The sequence below is a fragment of the Salvelinus fontinalis genome, unplaced genomic scaffold (genome assembly GCF_029448725.1).
Source record: "Salvelinus fontinalis isolate EN_2023a unplaced genomic scaffold, ASM2944872v1 scaffold_0894, whole genome shotgun sequence".
NCBI classification, from domain to species: domain Eukaryota; kingdom Metazoa; phylum Chordata; class Actinopteri; order Salmoniformes; family Salmonidae; genus Salvelinus; species Salvelinus fontinalis.
In genome coordinates this window covers 33750-57496 of record NW_026601103.1, presented here as the reverse complement: position 1 = coordinate 57496, position 23747 = coordinate 33750, and the positions used below count along the sequence as shown (strand labels likewise).

At 45.3% G+C, this 23747-nt stretch overlaps 1 protein-coding gene across 1 annotated transcript; it reads left to right on the top strand.

Annotated features, from left to right (window-relative positions):
- Positions 1-2258: 2258 nt before the first annotated feature.
- LOC129847608 (WD repeat-containing protein 88-like) lies at positions 2259-23314 on the top strand (the record flags this gene model as incomplete). The annotated part of the gene is made up of 8 exons (XM_055915360.1): positions 2259-2530; positions 3517-3655; positions 6449-6578; positions 11963-12147; positions 15839-15921; positions 17293-17361; positions 18989-19087; positions 20196-23314. Coding segments are annotated over 8 exons (1166 nt in total), but the record flags the coding sequence as incomplete, so codon positions are not given.
- Positions 23315-23747: the final 433 nt, after the last annotated feature.

Here is a 23747-nt window from a genome sequence, read left to right as displayed (position 1 = left end):
CATCACTAGATGGTATGATTTCCCCCATCACTAGATGGTATGATTTCCCCCATCACTAGATGGTATGATTTCCCCCCATCACTAGATGGTATGATTTCCCCCCATCACTAGATGGTATGATTTCCCCCATCACTAGATGGTATGATTTCCCCCCATCACTAGATGGTATGATTTCCCCCATCACTAGATGGTATGATTTCCCCCCATCACTAGATGGTATGATTTCCCCCATCACTAGATGGTATGATTTCCCCCCATCACTAGATGGTATGATTTCCCCCCATCACTAGATGGTATGATTTCCCCCCATCACTAGATGGTATGATTTCCCCCCATCACTAGATGGTATGATTTCCCCCATCACTAGATGGTATGATTTCCCCCCATCACTAGATGGTATGATTTCCCCCATCACTAGATGGTATGATTTCCCCCCATCACTAGATGGTATGATTTCCCCCATCACTAGATGGTATGATTTCCCCCCATCACTAGATGGTATGATTTCCCCCATCACTAGATGGTATGATTTCCCCCCATCACTAGATGGTATGATTTCCCCCATCACTAGATGGTATGATTTCCCCCATCACTAGATGGTATGATTTCCCCCCATCACTAGATGGTATGATTTCCCCCCATCACTAGATGGTATGATTTCCCCCCATCACTAGATGGTATGATTTCCCCCATCACTAGATGGTATGATTTCCCCCATCACTAGATGGTATGATTTCCCCCATCACTAGATGGTATGATTTCCCCCATCAATAGATGGTATGATTTCCCCCCATCACTAGATGGTATGATTTCCCCCATCAATAGATGGTATGATTTCCCCCCATCACTAGATATAAAGTATAAAGTAGGGTGCCATAGGGCTCTGGTCTTAAGTAGTGCACTATATAGGGAACAGGGTGCCATAGGGCTCTGTTCTAAAGTAGTGCACTATATAGGGAATAGGGTGCCATAGGGCGCTGGTCTATAGTAGTGCACTATATAGGGAATAGGGTGCCATAGGGCTCTGGTCTAAAGTAGTGCACTATATAGGGAATCGGGTGCCATTTTGTAGAGGAGATGTCCCACAGGGCTGCAGGGAGGGAGGTGCTGTTGCCAGGTAACCCTGGTAACCCTGGCAGAGGGGAAGTCCCACAGGGCTGCAGGGAGGGAGGTGCTGTTGCCAGGTAACCCTGGTAACCCTGGCAGAGGAGAAGTCCCACAGGGCTATAGGGAGGGAGGTGCTGTTGCCAGGTAACCCTGGTAACCCTGGCAGAGGAGAAGTCCCACAGGGCTGCAGGGAGGGAGGTGCTGTTGCCAGGTAACCCTGGTAACCCTGGCAGAGGAGATGTCCCACAGGGCTGCAGGGAGGGAGGTGCTGTTGCCAGGTAACCCTGGCAGAGGAGATGTCCCACAGGGCTGCAGGGAGGGAGGTGCTGTTGCCAGGTAACCCTGGCAGAGGAGATGTCCCACAGGGCTGCAGGGAGGGAGGTGCTGTTGCCAGGTAACCCTGGCAGAGGAGATGTCCCACAGGGCTGCAGGGAGGGAGGTACTGTTGCCAGGTAACCCTGGCAGAGGAGATGTCCCACAGGGCTATAGGGAGGGAGGTACTGTTGCCAGGTAACCCTGGCAGAGGAGATGTCCCACAGGGCTGCAGGGAGGGAGGTACTGTTGCCAGGTAACCCTGGCAGAGGAGATGTCCCACAGGGCTGCAGGGAGGGAGATGCTGTTGCCAGGTAACCCTGGCAGAGGAGAAGTCCCACAGGGCTGCAGGGAGGGAGGTGATGTTGCCAGGTAACCCTGGCAGAGGAGATGTCCCACAGGGCTATAGGGAGGGAGGTGATGTTGCCAGGTAACCCTGGTAACCCTGGCAGAGGAGAAGTCCCACAGGGCTGCATGGAGGGAGGTGATGTTGCCAGGTAACCCTGGCAGAGGAGATGTCCCACAGGGCTGCAGGGAGGGAGGTGATAACACATAGGGAGTCTAGACTCCAGACCTCCACTAAAACATCAGCTAGTTCATGGATTACTACTGGTTTTGCTGTTGCACTAGTCTAAGTGGCATTGAGGTGATATCTTAAAAGAAAACTATATTTTGGTATTTGTTTCATTAGTCCAATGTTGACATAGTCACTGAATGTTTTGCTTGTCAGCAATCAAGTTTTCAAGATATGTAACTTTCAAAACTCAGAAAACATCCCCCGTGTGATGCATTTTGCTAAACACGAACATCATGCAGGGATGATTTCTGTATTTTGAAAGATTTCTGTATCTTCGAAAAACTTGTTTCCCCCCCCCTCTCTCTCTCTCTCTCTCTCTCTCTCGCTCTCTCTCTCTCTCGCTCTCTCTCTCTCTCTCTCTCGCTCTCTCTCTCGCTCTCTCTCGCTCTCTCTCTCTCTCGCTCTCTCTCTCTCTCTCTCTCTCTCTCTCTCTCTCTCTCTCTCTCTCTCTCTCTCTCTCTCTCACCCAGGCTGATTACTGCGTCATGGGACAAGACCCTAAATGCATGGGACCTGGAGACTGGCAAGATCATTGTGAGTCAATCAAATAATGAATCTCATCCTCACACCGTGTTGTTGAGACCTCTCTGTTACCTCTCTCTCTCTCTCTCTCTCTCTCTCTCTCTCTCTCTCTCTCTCTCTGTCTCTCTGTCTCTCTGTCTCTCTCTCTCTCTCTCTCTGTCTCTCTCTGTCTCTCTCTGTCTCTCTCTCTCTCTCTGTCTCTCTCTGTCTCTCTGTCTCTCTCTGTCTCTCTCTCTGTCTCTCTCTCTCTCTGTCTCTCTCTCTCTCTCCTCTCTCTCCTCTCTCTCTCTCTCTCTCTCTCTCTCTCTCTCTCTCTCTCCTCTCCCTCCCTCCTCTCTCTCTCTCTCTCTCTCTCTCTCTCTCTCCCTCCCTCCCTCCCTCTCTCTCTCTCTCTCTCTCTCCATCTCTCTCAAAAAATTTTTTCAAATTCAAGCTGCTTTATTGGCATGAAAAACATTGTGTCAATATTGCCAAAGCAACAATGTATACAATATACATTGTAATACAATTAAAACAATGACAAATAATAATAATATAGAATGGCAGTAAATAATAATACAAAATTAAATATAAAAATAGTAACAACAAAATGGTAACAGTCAATAGTCGAATCTCTCTGTCTCTCTCTCTCTCTCTCTCTCTCTCTCTCTCCTCTCTCTCTCTCTCTCTCTCTCTCTCTCTCTCTCTGTCTCTCTAGCTCTCTCTCTCTCTCTGTCTCTCTCTGTCTCTCTGTCTCTCTCTCTCTCTGTCTCTCTCTGTCTCTCTCTGTCTGTCTGTCTGTCTGTCTGTCTGTCTCTCTCTCTCTCTCTCTCTCTCTCTCTCTCTCTCTCTCTCTCTCTCTCTCTCGTCGCCGTGTTGTTGAGACCTCTCTGTTACCTCTCTCTTTTTAACACTAATGAACAAGGGGGATTTTCACAAAAAAAGGACCAAGGATGTTTCACAAATCATAACGCCGGAGAGGGAGTATACGTGACACAGCCTGTTGGTGTGTTACACAGTGGACTGCACCTCAGGCTGGTCTCCTGACCTCATGTAGCGTCTCAGAGGACGGGAAGTACGTGGTCTCCTCCTGCGACCCGGAGAGCGCAATCTGCCTGACCTCGGCTGATACAGGGGAGAGGCTCTTCCACATCAAAGGTACATCAGCAGTAGCTATTGATCTCTATATTGATTTTTTTCCCATTGAGCTATGCTAACGCTAAGCGTGGCTCGTGCTATCATAAGGTATCACATGGTAAAGGGTAGAGTCAGCGATGCAAGACGTAAACAGCACTGTCAAGCAGATTTCTGAAACAACTCAAGAGTATGAATCACCAGGCGGAACCTTCTCTGCTGTTTTGGGTCCTGCAGCAGCGTGAAGGACGCCCCTTCAACATGCACCTTCTCTGCTGTATTGGGTCCTGCAGCAGTGTGAAGGACGCCCCCTCAACATGCACCTTCTCTGCTGTTTTGGGTCCTGCAGCAGCGTGAAGGACACCCCTCAACATGCACCTTCTCTGCTGTTTTGGGTCCTGCAGCAGCGTGAAGGACGCCCCCTCAACATGCACCTTCTCTGCTGTTTTGGGTCCTGCAGCAGCGTGAAGGACGCCCCCTCAACAATGCACCTTCTCTGCTGTTTTGGGTCCTGCAGCAGCGTGAAGGACGCCCCCTCAACATGTACCTTCTCTGCTGTTTTGGGTCCTGCAGCAGTGTGAAGGACGCCCCCTCAACATGCACCTTCTCTGCTGTTTTGGGTCCTGCAGCAGCGTGAAGAACGTCCCTCAACATGCACCTTCTCTGCTGTTTTGGGTCCTGCAGCAGCGTGAAGAACGTCCCCTCAACATGAACTGATATTGTGTGTGTTTCAACGTCTTGCATGGCTCTCATCTATAACATCCTGCTGCTCCTGTCTAATGTCTAATGGTAACGTCAGGTCACTGAGTCTCAGTTTAAGTCATGTCTAATGGTAACGTCAGGTCACTGAGTCTCTGTTTAAGTCATGTCTAATAGTTACGTCAGTTTAAGTCATATCTAATGGTTACGTCAGGTTTAAGTCATGTCTAATGGTTACGTCACGTTAAGTCATGTCTAATGGTAACGTCAGGTCACTGAGTCTCAGTTTAAGTCATGTCTAATGGTAACGTCAGGTTAAGTCATGTCTAATGGTAACGTCAGGTCACTGAGTCTCAGTTTAAGTCATGTCTAATGGTAACGTCAGGTCACTGAGTCTCAGTTTAAGTCATGTCTAATGGTAACGTCAGGTCACTGAGTCTCTGTTTAAGTCATGTCTAATGGTAACGTCAGGTCACTGAGTCTCAGTTTAAGTCATGTCTAATGGTAACGTCAGGTCACTGAGTCTCAGTTTAAGTCATGTCTAATGGTAACGTCAGGTCACTGAGTCTCAGTTTAAGTCATGTCTAATGGTAACGTCAGGTCACTGAGTCTCAGTTTAAGTCATGTCTAATGGTAACGTCAGGTCACTGAGTCTCAGTTTAAGTCATGTCTAATGGTAACGTCAGGTTAAGTCATGTCTAATGGTAACGTCAGGTCACTGAGTCTCTGTTTAAGTCATGTCTAATGGTAACGTCAGGTCACTGAGTCTCAGTTTAAGTCATGTCTAATGGTAACGTCAGGTTAAGTCATGTCTAATGGTAACGTCAGGTCACTGAGTCTCTGTTTAAGTCATGTCTAATGGTAACGTCAGGTTAAGTCATGTCTAATGGTAACGTCAGGTCACTGAGTCTCAGTTTAAGTCATGTCTAATGATAACGTCAGGTCACTGAGTCTCAGTTTAAGTCATGTCTAATGGTAACGTCAGGTCACTGAGTCTCAGTTTAAGTCATGTCTAATGGTAACGTCAGGTTAAGTCATGTCTAATGGTAACGTCAGGTCACTGAGTCTCAGTTTAAGTCATGTCTAATGGTAACGTCAGGTCACTGAGTCTCAGTTTAAGTCATGTCTAATGGTAACGTCAGGTCACTGAGTCTCTGTTTAAGTCATGTCTAATGGTAACGTCAGGTCACTGAGTCTCAGTTTAAGTCATGTCTAATGGTAACGTCAGGTCACTGAGTCTCAGTTTAAGTCATGTCTAATGGTAACGTCAGGTCACTGAGTCTCAGTTTAAGTCGTGTCTAATGGTAACGTCAGGTCACTGAGTCTCAGTTTAAGTCATGTCTAATGGTAACGTCAGGTCACTGAGTGTCAGTTTAAGTCATGTCTAATGGTAACGTCAGGTCACTGAGTGTCAGTTTAAGTCATGTCTAATGGTAACGTCAGGTCACTGAGTCTCAGGTTAAGTCATGTCTAATGGTAACGTCAGGTCACTGAGTCTCAGTTTAAGTCATGTCTAATGGTAACGTCAGATCACTGAGTCTCAGTTTAAGTCATGTCTAATGGTAACGTCAGGTCACTGAGTCTCAGGTTAAGTCATGTCTAATGGTAACGTCAGGTCACTGAGTCTCAGTTTAAGTCATGTCTAATGGTAACGTCAGATCACTGAGTCTCAGTTTAAGTCATGTCTAATGGTAACGTCAGATCACTGAGTCTCAGTTTAAGTCATGTCTAATGGTAACGTCAGGTTAAGTCATGTCTAATGGTAACGTCAGGTCACTGAGTCTCAGTTTAAGTCATGTCTAATGGTAACGTCAGGTCACTGAGTCTCAGTTTAAGTCATGTCTAATGGTAACGTCAGGTTAAGTCATGTCTAATGGTAACGTCAGGTTAAGTCATGTCTAATGTAACGTCAGATCACTGAGTCTCAGTTTAAGTCATGTCTAATGGTAACGTCAGGTTAAGTCATGTCTAATGTAACGTCAGATCACTGAGTCTCAGTTTAAGTCATGTCTAATGGTAACGTCAGGTCACTGAGTGTCAGTTTAAGTCATGTCTAATGGTAACGTCAGGTCACTGAGTGTCAGTTTAAGTCATGTCTAATGATGTCCCTTCCCTCAGATCACCACAAGTCTACGATCACGCGGTGCCGGTTTGACCCTCAGAGTCAGCACGTAGCCAGTGTCTCTGTAGACAGAACCATCAAACTGTGGGACCTGGTCTCCACCAAAACCACCCTCTCCATCAACAGGTGAAGATAACACTCATTATATTAGACTTTACACACAGTCCCTAAGATAACACTGATTATATAAGACTTTACACACAGTCCCTAAGATAACACTGATTATATTAGACTTTACACACAGTCCCTGAGATAACACTGATTATATTAGACTTTACACACAGTCCCTGAGTTAACACTGATTATATTAGACATTACACACAGTCCCTAAGATAACAGTGAATATATTAGACATTACACACAGTCCCTGAGATAACACTGATTATATTAGACTTTACACACAGTCCCTGAGATAACACTGATTATATTAGACTTTACACTTAGTCCCTGAGATAACACTGATTATATTTGACTTTACACACAGTCCCTAAGATAACAGTGAATATATTAGACTTTACACACAGTCCCTGAGATAACACTGATTATATTAGACTTTACACACAGTCCCTGAGTTAACACTGATTATATTAGACATTACACACAGTCCCTGAGATAACACTGATTATATTAGACTTTACACACAGTCCCTGAGATAACACTGATTATATTAGACTTTACACACAGTCCCTGAGATAACACTGAATATATTAGACTTTACACACAGTCCCTGAGATAACACTGATTATATTAGACATTACACACAGTCCCTGAGATAACACTGATTATATTAGACTTTACACACAGTCCCTGAGATACCACTCATTATTTTAGATTTTACACACAGTCCCTGAGATAACACTGATTATATTAGACTTTACACACAGTCCCTGGGATGATAGATAACACTGATTATATTAGGCTTTACACACAGTCCCTGAGATAACACTCATTGTATTAGACTTTACACACAGTCCCTGAGATAACACTGATTATATTAGACTTTACACACAGTCACTGAGATAACACTGATTATATTAGACTTTACACACAGTCCCTGAGATACCACTCATTATATTAGACTTTACACACAGTCCCTGAGATAACACTGATTATATTAGACTTTACACACAGTCCCTGAGATAACACTGATTATATTAGACTTTACACACAGTCCCTGGGATGATAGATAACACTGAATATATTAGACTTTACACACAGTCCCTGAGATAACACTCATTATTCTAGACTTTACACACAGTCCCTGAGATAACACTGATTATATTAGACTTTACACACAGTCCCTGGGATGATAGATAACACTGATTATATTAGGCTTTACACACAGTCCCTGAGATAACACTCATTGTATTAGACTTTACACACAGTCCCTGAGATAACACTGATTATATTAGACTTTACACACAGTCACTGAGATAACACTGATTATATTAGACTTTACACACAGTCCCTGAGATACCACTCATTATATTAGACTTTACACACAGTCACTGAGATAACACTGATTATATTAGACTTTACACACAGTCCCTGGGATGATAGATAACACTGATTATATTAGGCTTTACACACAGTCCCTGAGATAACACTCATTGTATTAGACTTTACACACAGTCCCTGAGATAACACTGATTATATTAGACTTTACACACAGTCCCTGAGATACCACTCATTATATTAGACTTTACACACAGTCCCTGAGATAACACTGATTATATTAGACTTTACACACAGTCCCTGAGATAACACTGATTATATTAGACTTTACACACAGTCCCTGGGATGATAGATACCACTGAATATATTAGACTTTACACACAGTCCCTGAGATACCACTCATTATTTTAGACTTTACACACAGTCCCTGAGATAACACTGATTATATTAGACTTTACACACAGTCCCTGGGATGATAGATAACACTGATTATATTAGGCTTTACACACAGTCCCTGAGATAACACTCATTGTATTAGACTTTACACACAGTCCCTGAGATAACACTGATTATATTAGACTTTACACACAGTCACTGAGATAACACTGATTATATTAGACTTTACACACAGTCCCTGAGATACCACTCATTATATTAGACTTTACACACAGTCCCTGAGATAACACTGATTATATTAGACTTTACACACAGTCCCTGGGATGATAGATAACACTGATTATATTAGACTTTACACACAGTCCCTGAGATAACACTCATTATATTAGACTTTACACACAGTCACTGAGATAACACTGATTATATTAGACTTTACACACAGTCCCTGAGATAACACTCATTGTATTAGACTTTACACACAGTCCCTGAGATAGCACTCATTATATTAGACTTTACACACAGTCCCTGCGATAACACTCATTGTATTAGACTTTACACACAGTCCCTGAGATAACACTCATTGTATTAGACTTTACACACAGTCCCTGAGATAACACTGATTATATTAGACTTTACACACAGTCCCTGGGATGATAGATAACACTGAATATATTAGACTTTACACACAGTCCCTGAGATACCACTCATTATTTTAGACTTTACACACAGTCCCTGAGATAACACTGATTATATTAGACTTTACACACAGTCACTGAGATAACACTGATTATATTAGACTTTACACACAGTCCCTGGGATGATAGATAACACTGATTATATTAGGCTTTACACACAGTCCCTGAGATAACACTCATTGTATTAGACTTTACACACAGTCCCTGAGATAACACTGATTATATTAGACTTTACACACAGTCACTGAGATAACACTGATTATATTAGACTTTACACACAGTCACTGAGATAACACTGATTATATTAGACTTTACACACAGTCCCTGAGATAACACTGATTATATTAGACTTTACACACAGTCCCTGGGATGATAGATAACACTGATTATATTAGACTTTACACACAGTCCCTGCGATAACACTCATTATATTAGACTTTACACACAGTCCCTGGGATAATAGATAACGTGCACTGCCAGGCTGACAAATGACCAGAGCATCAAGGAACATCATAACAGCTGGTTTTTTTTGTTTGTCATTTCTGACCGCAGACGTCCTTAAATAAAGATTTGTCACTACCAGATATCTCACAATTACACCTCAGATCGTTATGTTAATGGTCCTCGGTGGACTCACAGGGTTAGGGTTAGGGTTAGCTGTTGTCATTTCTGAACGCAGACGTCCTTAAATAAAGATTTGTCACTACCACCTCAGATCGTTATGTTTATGGTCCTCGGTGGACTCACAGGGTGAACTCACTGGTCTCGTTTTAAAGACACATGATCAACTGCGTTATTAACCGATGTACAGTAAAATAAAAATAAATGTTTATCGGACACAAATGGACGATAAAAGTTGTAGCGCACTCCCTGCATCTAACTTGATGTAGAAATGTAGATGTAGAAATTTAGATGTAGAAATGTAGATGTAGATGTAGAATTGTAGATGTAGAATTGTAGATGTAGAAATGTAGATGTAGAAATGTAGATGTAGAAATGTAGATGCAAATGTAGATGCAAATGTAGATGCAGTAGCTAGAGAGACTGTATGCCAGATCTAGGGACCCCTGTGTTTTACACAGTCATCTGACACGCCTGGGTTTTAACCTTCAAACGGTCCTCTTAAAATACACGATCAAATATTGCTGTGTCCTCGTGATAGCACTAAACACAGGACTCTAATTATAACACATGCAGTGAGCTAAAATATAACCTGGCATTATGTCCGAAAGCTTGATACAGGACCGTGAACTAGAATATAACCTGGCATTATGCAGTACAGTGCACTAGAATATAACCTGGCATTATGCAGTACAGTGAACTAGAATATAACCTGACATTATGCAGTACAGTGAACTAGAATATAACCTGGCATTATGCAGTACAGTGAACTAGAATATAACCTGGCATTATGCAGTACAGTGAACTAGAATATAACCTGGCATTATGCAGTACAGTGAACTAGAATATAACCTGGCATTATGCAGTACAGTGAACTAGAATATAACCTGCCATTATGCAGTACAGTGAACTAGAATATAACCTGGCATTATGCAGGACAGTGAACTAGACTATAACCTGGCATTATGCAGTACAGTGAACTAGAATATAACCTGGCATTATGCAGGACAGTGAACTAGAATATAACCTGGCATTATGCATTACAGTGAACTAGAATATAACCTGGCATTATGCAGTACAGTGAACTAGAATATAACCTGGCATTATGCATTACAGTGAACTAGAATATAACCTGGCATTATGCAGTACAGTGAACTAAAATATAACCTGCCATTATGCATTACAGTGAACTAAAATATAACCTGGCATTATGTCAGTTAGTAAGACCTAACTGTGTCCCGTGTTGACCTGTGAGGCTGGTTGATATGTTATTGATCCCCTATGACAGCAGTAAGACCTAACTCTGTCCCGTGTTGACCTGTGAGGCTGGTTGATATGTTATTGATCCCCTATGACAGCAGTAAGACCTAACTCTGTCCCGTGTTGACCTGTGAGGCTGGTTGATATGTTATTGATCCCCTATGACAGCAGTAAGACCTAACTCTGTCCCGTGTTGACCTGTGAGGCTGGTCGATATGTTATTGATCCCCTATGACAGCAGTAAGACCTAACTCTGTCCCGTGTTGACCTGTGAGGCTGGTTGATATGTTATTGATCCCCTCTGACAGCAGTAAGACCTAACTCTGTCCCGTGTTGACCTGTGAGGCTGGTTGATATGTTATTGATCCCCTATGACAGCAGTAAGACCTAACTCTGTCCCGTGTTGACCTGTGAGGCTGGTCGATATGTTATTGATCCCCTATGACAGCAGTAAGACCTAACTCTGTCCCGTGTTGACCTGTGAGGCTGGTTGATATGTTATTGATCACCTATGACAGCAGTAAGACCTAACTCTGTCCCGTGTTGACCTGTGAGGCTGGTCGATATGTTATTGATCCCCTATGACAGCAGTAAGACCTAACTCTGTCCCGTGTTGACCTGTGAGGCTGGTCGATATGTTATTGATCCCCTATGACAGCAGTAAGACCTAACTCTGTCCTGTGTTGACCTGTGAGGCTGGTTGATATGTTATTGATCACCTATGACAGCAGTAAGACCTAACTCTGTCCTGTGTTGACCTGTGAGGCTGGTTGATATGTTATTGATCCCCTATGACAGCAGTAAGACCTAACTCTGTCCCGTGTTGACCTGTGAGGCTGGTCGATATGTTATTGATCCCCTATTTTTTCAGACATCATGCTTGTTGTTATTTGAACTTTTCATTAGCTTCAAATGACCCTCGTCCTCTAGCTATTGCACACAGTTCAAACTCATTTTGTATTATCCAAGGTCACGTTGAGGCTGTTGTACCAAGCCTCCAGAGCTTGTTGGGGGGGAAACCCAATATTTCCAATATGCATTATGACAATACTCATTGTTGTTTCTATCCTGTCCCAAACACAGCACCCACACCAACGTCGTGTCTAACTGCTGTTTCACTGCTAACGGACGCTACTTGTGCACTGCATCATGGGACAAGACACTGCAGCTGTGGGACGTCCAGACGGGAACATTCCGTTCCCACGGTGGCCTGACCCTTAGCAAGGGACACGATGGATCCGTCAGCTCCTGCACCTTCTCCATGGATGGTAGGGTAGACATATCAGTCTTCTCCATGGATGGTAGGGTAGACATATCAGTCTTCTCCATGGATGGTAGGGTGGACATATCAGTCTTCTCCTCCATGGATGGTAGGCTGGACATATCAGTCTTCTCCATGGATGGTAGGGTGGACATATCAGTCTTCTTCTCCATGGATGGTAGGGTAGACATATCAGTCTTCTCCATGGATGGTAGGGTGGACATATCAGTCTTCTTCTCCATGGATGGTAGGGTGGACATATCAGTCTTCTCCATGGATGGTAGGGTGGACATATTAGTATTCTTCTCCATGGATGGTAGGGTAGACATATCAGTCTTCTCCATGGATGGTAGGGTAGACATATCAGTCTTCTCCATGGATGGTAGGGTAGACATATCAGTCTTCTCCATGGATGGTAGGGTGGACATATCAGTCTTCTCCATGGATGGTAGGGTGGACATATCAGTCTTCTCCATGGATGGTAGGGTAGACATATCAGTCTTCTCCATGGATGGTAGGGTAGACATATCAGTCTTCTCCATGGATGGTAGGGTGGACATATCAGTCTTCTCCATGGATGGTAGGGTAGACATATCAGTCTTCTCCATGGATGGTAGGGTGGACTAATCAGTCTTCTCCATGGATGGTAGGGTAGACATATCAGTCTTCTCCATGGATGGTAGGGTAGACATATCAGTCTTCTCCATGGATAGTAGGGTAGACATATCAGTCTTCTCCATGGATGGTAGGGTAGACATATCAGTCTTCTCCATGGATGGTAGGGTAGACATATCAGTCTTCTCCATGGATGGTAGGGTGGACTAATCAGTCTTCTCCATGGATGGTAGGGTAGACATATCAGTCTTCTCCATGGATGGTAGGGTAGACATATCAGTCTTCTCCATGGATGGTAGGGTGGACATATCAGTCTTCTCCATGGATGGTAGGGTGGACTAATCAGTCTTCTCCATGGATGGTAGGTTAGACATATCAGTCTTCTCCATGGATGGTAGGGTGGACATATCAGTCTTCTCCATGGATGGTAGGGTAGACATATCAGTCTTCTTCTCCATGGATGGTAGGGTAGACATATCAGTCTTCTCCATGGATGGTAGGGTGGACATATCAGTCTTCTCCATGGATGGTAGGGTAGACATATCAGTCTTCTCCATGGATGGTAGGGTGGACATATCAGTCTTCTCCATGGATGGTAGGGTGGACATATCAGTCTTCTCCATGGATGGTAGGGTGGACATATCAGTCTTCTACATGGATGGTAGGGTGGACATATCAGTCTTCTTCTCCATGGATGGTAGGGTAGACATATCAGTCTTCTCCATGGATGGTAGGGTGGACATATCAGTCTTCTCCATGGATGGTAGGGTAGACATATCAGTCTTCTCCATGGATGGTAGGGTAGACATATCAGTCTTCTCCATGGATGGTACGGTGGACATATCAGTCTTCTCCATGGATGGTAGGGTGGACATATCAGTCTTCTCCATGGATGGTAGGGTGGACATATCAGTGTTCTCCACGGATGGTAGGGTGGACATATCAGTCTTCTCCATGGATGGTAGGGTAGACATATCAGTCTTCTCCATGGATGGTAGGGTGGACATATCAGTCTTCTCCATGGATGGTAGGGTAGCATTATCAGTCTTCTCCATGGATGGTAGGGTGGACATATCAGTCTTCTCCATGGATGGTAGGGTAGACATATCAGTCTTCTCCATGGATGGTAGGGTGGACATATCAGTCTTCTACATGGATGGTAGGGTGGACATATCAGTCTTCTCCATGGATGGTAGGGTGGACATATCAGTGTTCTCCATGGATGGTAGGGTGGACATATCAGTCTTCTCCACGGATGGTAGGGTAGACATATCAGTCTTCTCCATGGATGGTAGGGTGGACATATCAGTCTTCTCCATGGATGGTAGGGTAGACATATCAGCCTTCTCCATGGATGGTAGGGTAGACATATCAGTCTTCTCCATGGATGGTAGGGTGGACATATCAGTATTCTTCTCCATGGATGGTAGGGTGGACATATCAGTCTTCTCCATGGATGGTAGGGTAGACATATCAGTCTTCTCCATGGATGGTAGGGTGGACATATCAGTCTTCTCCATGGATGGTAGGGTGGACATATCAGTCTTCTCCATGGATGGTAGGGTGGACATATCAGTCTTCTCCATGGATGGTAGGGTAGACATATCAGTCTTCTCCATGGATGGTAGGGTAGACATATCAGTCTTCTCCATGGATGGTAGGGTAGACATATCAGTCTTCTCCATGGATGGTAGGGTAGACATATCAGTCTTCTCCATGGATGGTAGGGTGGACATATCAGTCTTCTTCTACATGGATGGTAGGGTAGACATATCAGTCTTCTCCATGGATGGTAGGGTGGACATATCAGTCTTCTACATGGATGGTAGGGTGGACATATCAGTCTTCTTCTACATGGATGGTAGGGTAGACATATCAGTCTTCTCCATGGATGGTAGGGTGGACATATCAGTCTTCTCCATGGATGGTAGGGTAGACATATCAGTCTTCTCCATGGATGGTAGGGTGGACATATCAGTCTTCTCCATGGATGGTAGGGTGGACATATCAGTCTTCTCCATGGATGGTAGGGTAGACATATCAGTCTTCTCCATGGATGGTAGGGTAGACATATCAGTCTTCTCCATGGATGGTAGGGTGGACATATCAGTCTTCTACATGGATAGTAGGGTGGACATATCAGTCTTCTACATGGATGGTAGGGTGGACATATCAGTCTTCTTCTACATGGATGGTAGGGTAGACATATCAGTCTTCTCCATGGATGGTAGGGTGGACATATCAGTCTTCTCCATGGATGGTAGGGTGGACATATCAGTCTTCTCCATGGATGGTAGGGTGGACATATCAGTCTTCTCCATGGATGGTAGGGTAGACATATCAGTCTTCTCCATGGATGGTAGGGTAGACATATCAGTCTTCTCCATGGATGGTAGGGTAGACATATCAGTCTTCTCCATGGATGGTAGGGTAGACATATCAGTCTTCTCCATGGATGGTAGGGTGGACATATCAGTCTTCTCCATGGATGGTAGGGTGGACATATCAGTCTTCTCCATGGATGGTAGGGTGGACATATCAGTCTTCTCCATGGATGGTAGGGTGGACATATCAGTCTTCTACATGGATTGTAGGGTAGACATATCAGTCTTCTCCATGGATGGTAGGGTGGACATATCAGTCTTCTCCATGGATGGTTGGTGGACATATCAGTCTTCTCCATGGATGGTAGGGTAGACATATCAGTCTTCTCCATGGATGGTGGGGTGGACATATCAGTCTTCTCCATGGATGGTAGGGTGGACATATCAGTCTTCTTCTCCATGGATGGTAGGGTGGACATATCAGTCTTCTTCTCCATGGATGGTAGGGTAGACATATCAGTCTTCTCCATGGATGGTAGGGTAGACATATCAGTCTTCTCCATGGATGGTAGGGTAGATATATCAGTCTTCTTCTACTGACAGACTGACTGTAGTTCTCTGTTGTTGTCCAGGGTCAGTCCTGGTGTCTGGGGCGTATGATAGAACAGACTGACTGTAGTTCTCTGTTGTTGTCCAGGGTCAGTCCTGGTGTCTGGGGCGTATGATAGAACAGACTGACTGTAGTTCTCTGTTGTCCAGGGTCAGTCCTGGTGTCTGGGGCGTATGATAGAACAGTGGCTGTGTGGAACATGGAGACCCTCTGCAAGACCCTGGAGTTGAAGGTAGCTTCATGTCCTACTTTAGACACATTTTGTCAAGGCAAACAGGTGTGTGTGTTTCATACAGGTGTGTGTGTGTTTCAAACAGGTGTGTGTGTTTCATACAGGTGTGTGTGTTTCATACAGGTGTGTGTGTTTCAAACAGGTGTGTGTGTTTCAAACAGGTGTGTGTGTTTCAAACAGGTGTGTGTGTGTTTCATACAGGTGTGTGTGTTTCAAACAGGTGTGTGTGTTTCATACAGGTGTGTGTGTTTCATACAGGTGTGTGTGTTTCAAACAGGTGTGTGTGTGTTTCATACAGGTGTGTGTGTTTCATACAGGTGTGTGTGTTTCATACAGGTGTGTGTGTGTGTTTCATACAGGTGTGTGTGTTTCATACAGGTGTGTGTGTTTCAAACAGGTGTGTGTGTTTCATACAGGTGTGTGTGTTTCAAACAGGTGTGTGTGTTTCATACAGGTGTGTGTGTTTCATACAGGTGTGTGTGTTTCATACAGGTGTGTGTGTTTCACACAGGTGTGTGTGTTTCATACAGGTGTGTGTGTTTCAAACAGGTGTGTGTGTTTCAAACAGGTGTGTGTGTGTTTCATACAGGTGTGTGTGTTTCAAACAGGTGTGTGTGTTTCATACAGGTGTGTGTGTTTCATACAGGTGTGTGTGTTTCAAACAGGTGTGTGTGTGTTTCATACAGGTGTGTGTGTTTCATACAGGTGTGTGTGTTTCATACAGGTGTGTGTGTGTGTTTCATACAGGTGTGTGTGTTTCATACAGGTGTGTGTGTTTCAAACAGGTGTGTGTGTTTCATACAGGTGTGTGTGTTTCAAACAGGTGTGTGTGTTTCATACAGGTGTGTGTGTTTCATACAGGTGTGTGTGTTTCATACAGGTGGGTGTGTTTCATACAGGTGTGTGTGTGTTTCATACAGGTGTGTGTGTTTCATACAGGTGTGTGTGTTTCAAACAGGTGTGTGTGTTTCAAACAGGTGTGTGTGTTTCATACAGGTGTGTGTGTTTCATACAGGTGTGTGTGTGTTTCATACAGGTGTGTGTGTGTTTCATACAGGTGTGTGTGTTTCATACAGGTGTGTGTGTTTCAAACAGGTGTGTGTGTTTCAAACAGGTGTGTGTGTTTCATACAGGTGTGTGTGTTTCAAACAGGTGTGTGTGTTTCAAACAGGTGTGTGTGTTTCATACAGGTGTGTGTGTTTCAAACAGGTGTGTGTGTTTCAAACAGGTGTGTGTGTTTCAAACAGGTGTGTGTGTTTCATATGTGTGTGTTTCGTGTGTGTGTGTGTGTGTGTGTGTGTGTGTGTGTGTGTGTGTGTGTGTGTGTGTGTGTGTGTGTGTGTGTGTGTGTTTTTTTTTTGCTTACCCTAGGGACATGCAGATTGGGTGACAGATGTGGCAATCAGTGCTGACAAAAAATGGGTGGCCTCAGCTTCCAAGGTACAAACACACACACACACCTCAATGTCATGTCCTATCCCTGTAGGTCACAGTTAATACACACCTCAATGTCATGTCCTATCCCTAGTTAATATACACCTCAATGTCATGTCCTATCCCTAGTTAATATACACCTCAATGTCATGTCCTATCCCTAGTTAATACACACCTCAATGTCACGTCCTATCCCTAGTTAATACACACCTCAATGTCATGTCCTATCCCTGTAGGTCACAGTAAATACACACCTCAATGTCATGTCCTATCCCTAGTTAATATACACCTCAATGTCATGTCCTATCCCTGTAGGTCACAGTTAATACACACCTCAATGTCATGTCCTATCCCTGTAGGTCACAGTTAATACACACCTCAATGTCATGTCCTATCCCTAGTTAATACACACCTCAATGTCATGTCCTATCCCTGTAGGTCACAGTTAATACACACCTCAATGTCATGTCCTATCCCTAGTTAATACACACCTCAATGTCATGTCCTATCCCTAGTTAATACACACCTCAATGTCATGTCCTATCCCTAGTTAATACACACCTCAATGTCATGTCCTATCCCTAGTTAATACACACCTCAATGTCACGTCCTATCCCTAGTTAATACACACCTCAATGTCATGTCCTATCCCTGTAGGTCACAGTTAATATACACCTCAATGTCATGTCCTATCCCTAGTTAATATACACCTCAATGTCATGTCCTATCCCTAGTTAATACACACCTCAATGTCATGTCCTATCCCTAGTTAATACACACCTCAATGTCATGTCCTATCCCTAGTTAATATACACCTCAATGTCATGTCCTATCCCTAGTTAATATACACCTCAATGTCATGTCCTATCCCTGTAGGTCACAGTTAATACACACCTCAATGTCATGTCCTATCCCTGTAGGTCACAGTTAATACACACCTCAATGTCATGTCCTATCCCTAGTTAATATACACCTCAATGTCATGTCCTATCCCTAGTTAATACACACCTCAATGTCATGTCCTATCCCTAGTTAATACACACCTTAATGTCATGTCCTATCCCTAGTTAATATACACCTCAATGTCATGTCCTATCCCTAGTTAATATACACCTCAATGTCATGTCCTATCCCTAGTTAATATACACCTCAATGTCATGTCCTATCCCTGTAGGTCACAGTTAATACACACCTCAATGTCATGTCCTATCCCTGTAGGTCACAGTAACTATACACCTCAATGTCATGTCCTATCCCTGTAGGTCACAGTAACTATACACCTCAATGTCATGTCCTATCCCTAGTTAATATACACCTCAATGTCATGTCCTATCCCTAGTTAATATACACCTCAATGTCATATCCTATCCCTGTAGGTCACAGTTAATACACACCTCAATGTCATGTCCTATCCCTAGTTAATACACACCTCAATGTCATGTCCTATCCCTAGTTAATATACACCTCAATGTCATGTCCTATCCCTAGTTAATATACACCTCAATGTCATGTCCTATCCCTAGTTAATATACACCTCAATGTCATATCCTATCCCTGTAGGTCACAGAATATGTCCCTTTTGTTACCATTCCATTTTGCATCACCATAAATATTGCTATGTGTCCCTTTGAAGGACACCACTGTCAGGTTGTGGAATATAGAGCACTCTGAGGAGATACCTGCCGTTATTGAGACCCGGAAGGCTCAGGGAATGGGCTATCATATCCTCCAGGTTGGTAATGGGACCACACACTGCTACCTTGTAGATCAGCATTATATGTAGAGTGAGACCTGATCCTAGACCACCAGTCCTACTCTGAGACCTGATCCTAGACCACCACTCCTACCCTGAAACCTGATCCTAGACCTGATCCTAGATCACCACTCCTACCCTGAGACCTGATCCTATATCACCACTCCTACCCTGAGACCTGATCCTATATCACCACTCCTACCCTGAGACCTGATCCTAGATCACCACTCCTACTCTGAGACCTGATCCTAGTTCACCACTCCTACCCTGAGACCTGATCCTAGACCTGATCCTAGATCACCACTACTACCCTGAGACCTGATCCTAGACCTGATCCTAGATCACCACTCCTACCCTGAGACCTGATCCTAGATCAGCACCCTTACCCTGAGACCTGATCCTAGACCTGATCCTAGATCACCACTCCTACCCTGACACTTGATCCTAGACCACCACTCCTACCCTGAGACCTGATCCTAGATCACCACTCCTACCCTGAGACCTGATCCTATACCTGATCCTAGATCACCACTCCTACCCTGAGACCTGATCCTAGATCACCACTCCTACCCTGAGACCTGATCCTAGACCACCACTCCTACCCTGAGACCTGATCCTAGATCACCACTCCTACCCTGAGACCTGATCCTAGATCAGCACTCCTACTCTGAGACCTGATCCTATACCTGATCCTAGACCACCACTCCTACCCTGAGACCTGATCCTAGACCACCACTCCTACCCTGAGACCTGATCCTAGATCACCACCCCTACCCTGAGACCTGATCCTAGACCACCACTCCTACCCTGAGACCTGATGCTAGATCACCACTACTACTCTGAGACCTGATCCTAGATCACCACTCCTACTCTGAGACCTGATCCTAGACCACCACTCCTACCCTGAGACCTGATCCTATACCTGATCCTAGACCACCACTCCTACCCTGAGACCTGATCCTAGATCACCACTCCTACCCTGAGACCTGATCCTAGATCACCACTCCTACTCTGAGATGCTTTGTGAATAAGGAATATTATTTTGGTGACATTGTTTTGGTGAACCTAATCCAGTCTTGTCTTTCAGTGTGAGGAGTGTGGAAAGGCTTTCTCCATTTCCCGACTGGAGAACTCCGACTTGGTCACAAAGTGTGTGTTCTGCCGATTGAAGACGGAAACCAGATCCCATCTTCAACCTCCTCCTCTGTCGTCTAGTGTTCTGCCGATTGAAGACAGAAACCAGATCCCATCTTCAACCTCCTCCTCCGTTGTCTAGTGTTCTGCAGATTGAAGACAGAAACCAGATCCCATCTTCAACCACCTCCTCTGTTGTCTAGTGTTCTGCAGATTGAAGACAGAAACCAGATCCCATCTTCAACCACCTCCTCTGTTGTCTAGTGTTCTGCAGATTGAAGACAGAAACCTGATCCCATCTTCAACCTCCTCCTCTGTGGTCTAGTGTTCTGCAGATTGAAGACAGAAACCAGATCCCATCTTCAACCTCCTCCTCTGTGGTCTAGTGTTCTGCAGATTGAAGACAGAAACCAGATCCCATCTTCAACCTCCTCCTCTGTTGTCTAGTGTTCTGCAGATTGAAGACAGAAACCAGATCCCATCTTCAACCTCCTCCTCTGTTGTCTAGTGTTCTGCAGATTGAAGACAGAAACCAGATCCCATCTTCAACCTCCTCCTCTGTTGTCTAGTGTTCTGCCGATTGAAGACAGAAACCAGATCCCATCTTCAACCTCCTCCTCTGTCGTCTAGTGTTCTGCCGATTGAAGACAGAAACCAGATCCCATCTTCAACCTCCTCCTCTGTCGTCTAGTGTTCTGCCGATTGAAGACAGAAACCAGATCCCATCTTCAACCTCCTCCTCTGTTGTCTAGTGTTCTGCCGATTGAAGACAGAAACCAGATCCCATCTTCAACCTCCTCCTCTGTTGTCTAGTGTTCTGCAGATTGAAGACAGAAACCTGATCCCATCTTCAACCTCCTCCTCTGTGGTCTAGTGTTCTGCAGATTGAAGACAGAAACCAGATCCCATCTTCAACCACCTCCTCTGTTGTCTTGTGTTCTGCAGATTGAAGACAGAAACCAGATCCCATCTTCAACCTCCTCCTCTGTTGTCTAGTGTTCTGCAGATTGAAGACAGAAACCAGATCCCATCTTCAACCTCCTCCTCTGTTGTCTAGTGTTCTGCAGATTGAAGACAGAAACCAGATCCCATCTTCAACCTCCTCCTCTGTTGTCTAGTGTTCTGCCGATTGAAGACAGAAACCAGATCCCATCTTCAACCTCCTCCTCTGTCGTCTAGTGTTCTGCCGATTGAAGACAGAAACCAGATCCCATCTTCATCCTCCTCCTCTGTCGTCTAGTGTTCTGCCGATTGAAGACAGAAACCAGATCCCATCTTCAACCTCCTCCTCTGTTGTCTAGTGTTCTGCCGATTGAAGACAGAAACCAGATCCCATCTTCAACCTCCTCCTCTGTTGTCTTGTGTTCTGCAGATTGAAGACAGAAACCAGATCCCATCTTCAACCTCCTCCTCTGTTGTCTAGTGTTCTGCAGATTGAAGACAGAAACCAGATCCCATCTTCAACCTCCTCCTCTGTTGTCTAGTGTTCTGCAGATTGAAGACAGAAACCAGATCCCATCTTCAACCTCCTCCTCTGTTGTCTAGCGTTCTGTCGATTGAAGACAGAAACCAGATCCCATCTTCAACCTCCTCCTCTGTTGTCTAGCGTTCTGCCGATTGAAGACAGAAACCAGATCCCATCTTCAACCTCCTCCTCTGTTGTCTAGTGTTCTGCCGATTTGAAGACAGAAACCAGATCCCATCTTCAACCTCCTCCTCTGTTGTCTAGTGTTCTGCCGATTGAAGACAGAAACCAGATCCCATCTTCAACCTCCTGCTCTGTTGTCTAGGAATTGAATGTATTATTTTATAATGCTTGTATGTTACTGTATATAACTAAGTCCTGTGTTTATGGAGTATTATATCCTGTTAAAACTGTATTTGTTGATTGATTTTGTCAGACAATAACTAAAGTATCACTGCATCGCAGCGCTAGCTGTGCCACCAGAGACTCTGGGTTCGAGTCCAGGCTGTAGCAGCCGGCCGGGAGACCCATGGGGCGGCACACAATTGGCCCAGCGTCGTCCGGGTTAGGGGAAGGTTTGGCCCAGCGTCGTCCGGGTTAGTGGAGGGTTTGGCCCAGCGTCGTCCGGGTTAGTGGAGGGTTTGGCCCAGCGTCGTCCGGGTTAGGGGAAGGTTTGGCCCAGCGTCGTCCGGGTTAGGGGAAGGTTTGGCCCAGCGTCGTCCGGGTTAGTGGAGGGTTTGGCCCAGCGTCGTCCGGGTTAGGGGAAGGTTTGGCCCAGCGTCGTCCGGGTTAGGGGAAGGTTTGGCCCAGCGTCGTCCGGGTTAGTGGAGGGTTTGGCCCAGCGTCGTCCGGGTTAGGGGAAGGTTTGGCCCAGCGTCGTCCGGGTTAGTGGAGGGTTTGGCCCAGCGTCGTCCGGGTTAGTGGAGGGTTTGGCCCAGCGGCGTCCGGGTTAGTGGAGGGTTTGGCCCAGCGTCGTCCGGGTTAGTGGAGGGTTTGGCCCAGCGTCGTCCGGGTTAGGGGAAGGTTTGGCCCAGCGTCGTCCGGGTTAGTGGAGGGTTTGGCCCAGCGTCGTCCGGGTTAGGGGAAGGTTTGGCCCAGCGTCGTACGGGTTAGTGGAGGGTTTGGCCCAGCGTCGTCCGGGTTAGTGGAGGGTTTGGCCCAGCGGCGTCCGGGTTAGTGGAGGGTTTGGCCCAGCGGCGTCCGGGTTAGTGGAGGGTTTGGCCCAGCGTCGTCCGGGTTAGTGGAGGGTTTGGCCCAGCGTCGTCCGGGTTAGGGGAGGGTTTGACCGGCAGGGATGTCCTTGTCCCATCGTGCATTAGCGACTCCTGTGGCGGGCCGGGCGCAGTGCACGCTGACCAGGTCACAAGGTGTTTCCTCCGACACATTGGTGCGGCTGGCTTCCGGGTTAAAGTGGGCATTGTGTCAAGAAGCAGTGCGGCTTGGTTGGGTCGTGTTTCACGGCTCTCGACCTTCACGTCTCTCGACCTTCGCCTCTCCTGAGTCCGTACGGGAGTTGCAACGATGAGACAAGACTGTAACTACCAATCGGATACCACAAAAAAGGGGTAAAAAAATATGTAATAAAATAAAATAGAAATATCTAAAGATTCTATCTATTGTGAGTCTTTCTCTGTGGTGAACACACACCTGGAGTCTAGGACAGCTATGGTAGAGAACACACCTGGAGTCTAGGACAGCTATGGTAGAGAACACACCTGTAGTCTAGGACAGCTATGGTAGAGAACACACCTGTAGTCTAGGACAGCTATGGTAGAGAACACACCTGTAGTCTAGGACAGCTATGATAGAGAACACACCTGGAGTCTAGGACAGCTATGGAGAACACACCTGGAGTCTAGGACAGCTATAGTAGAGAACACACCTGGAGTCTAGGACAGCTATGATAGAGAACACACCTGTAGTCTAGGACAGCTATGGTAGAGAACACACCTGGAGTCTAGGACAGCTATGGAGAACACACCTGGAGTCTAGGACAGCTATAGTAGAGAACACACCTGGAGTCTAGGACAGCTATGGTAG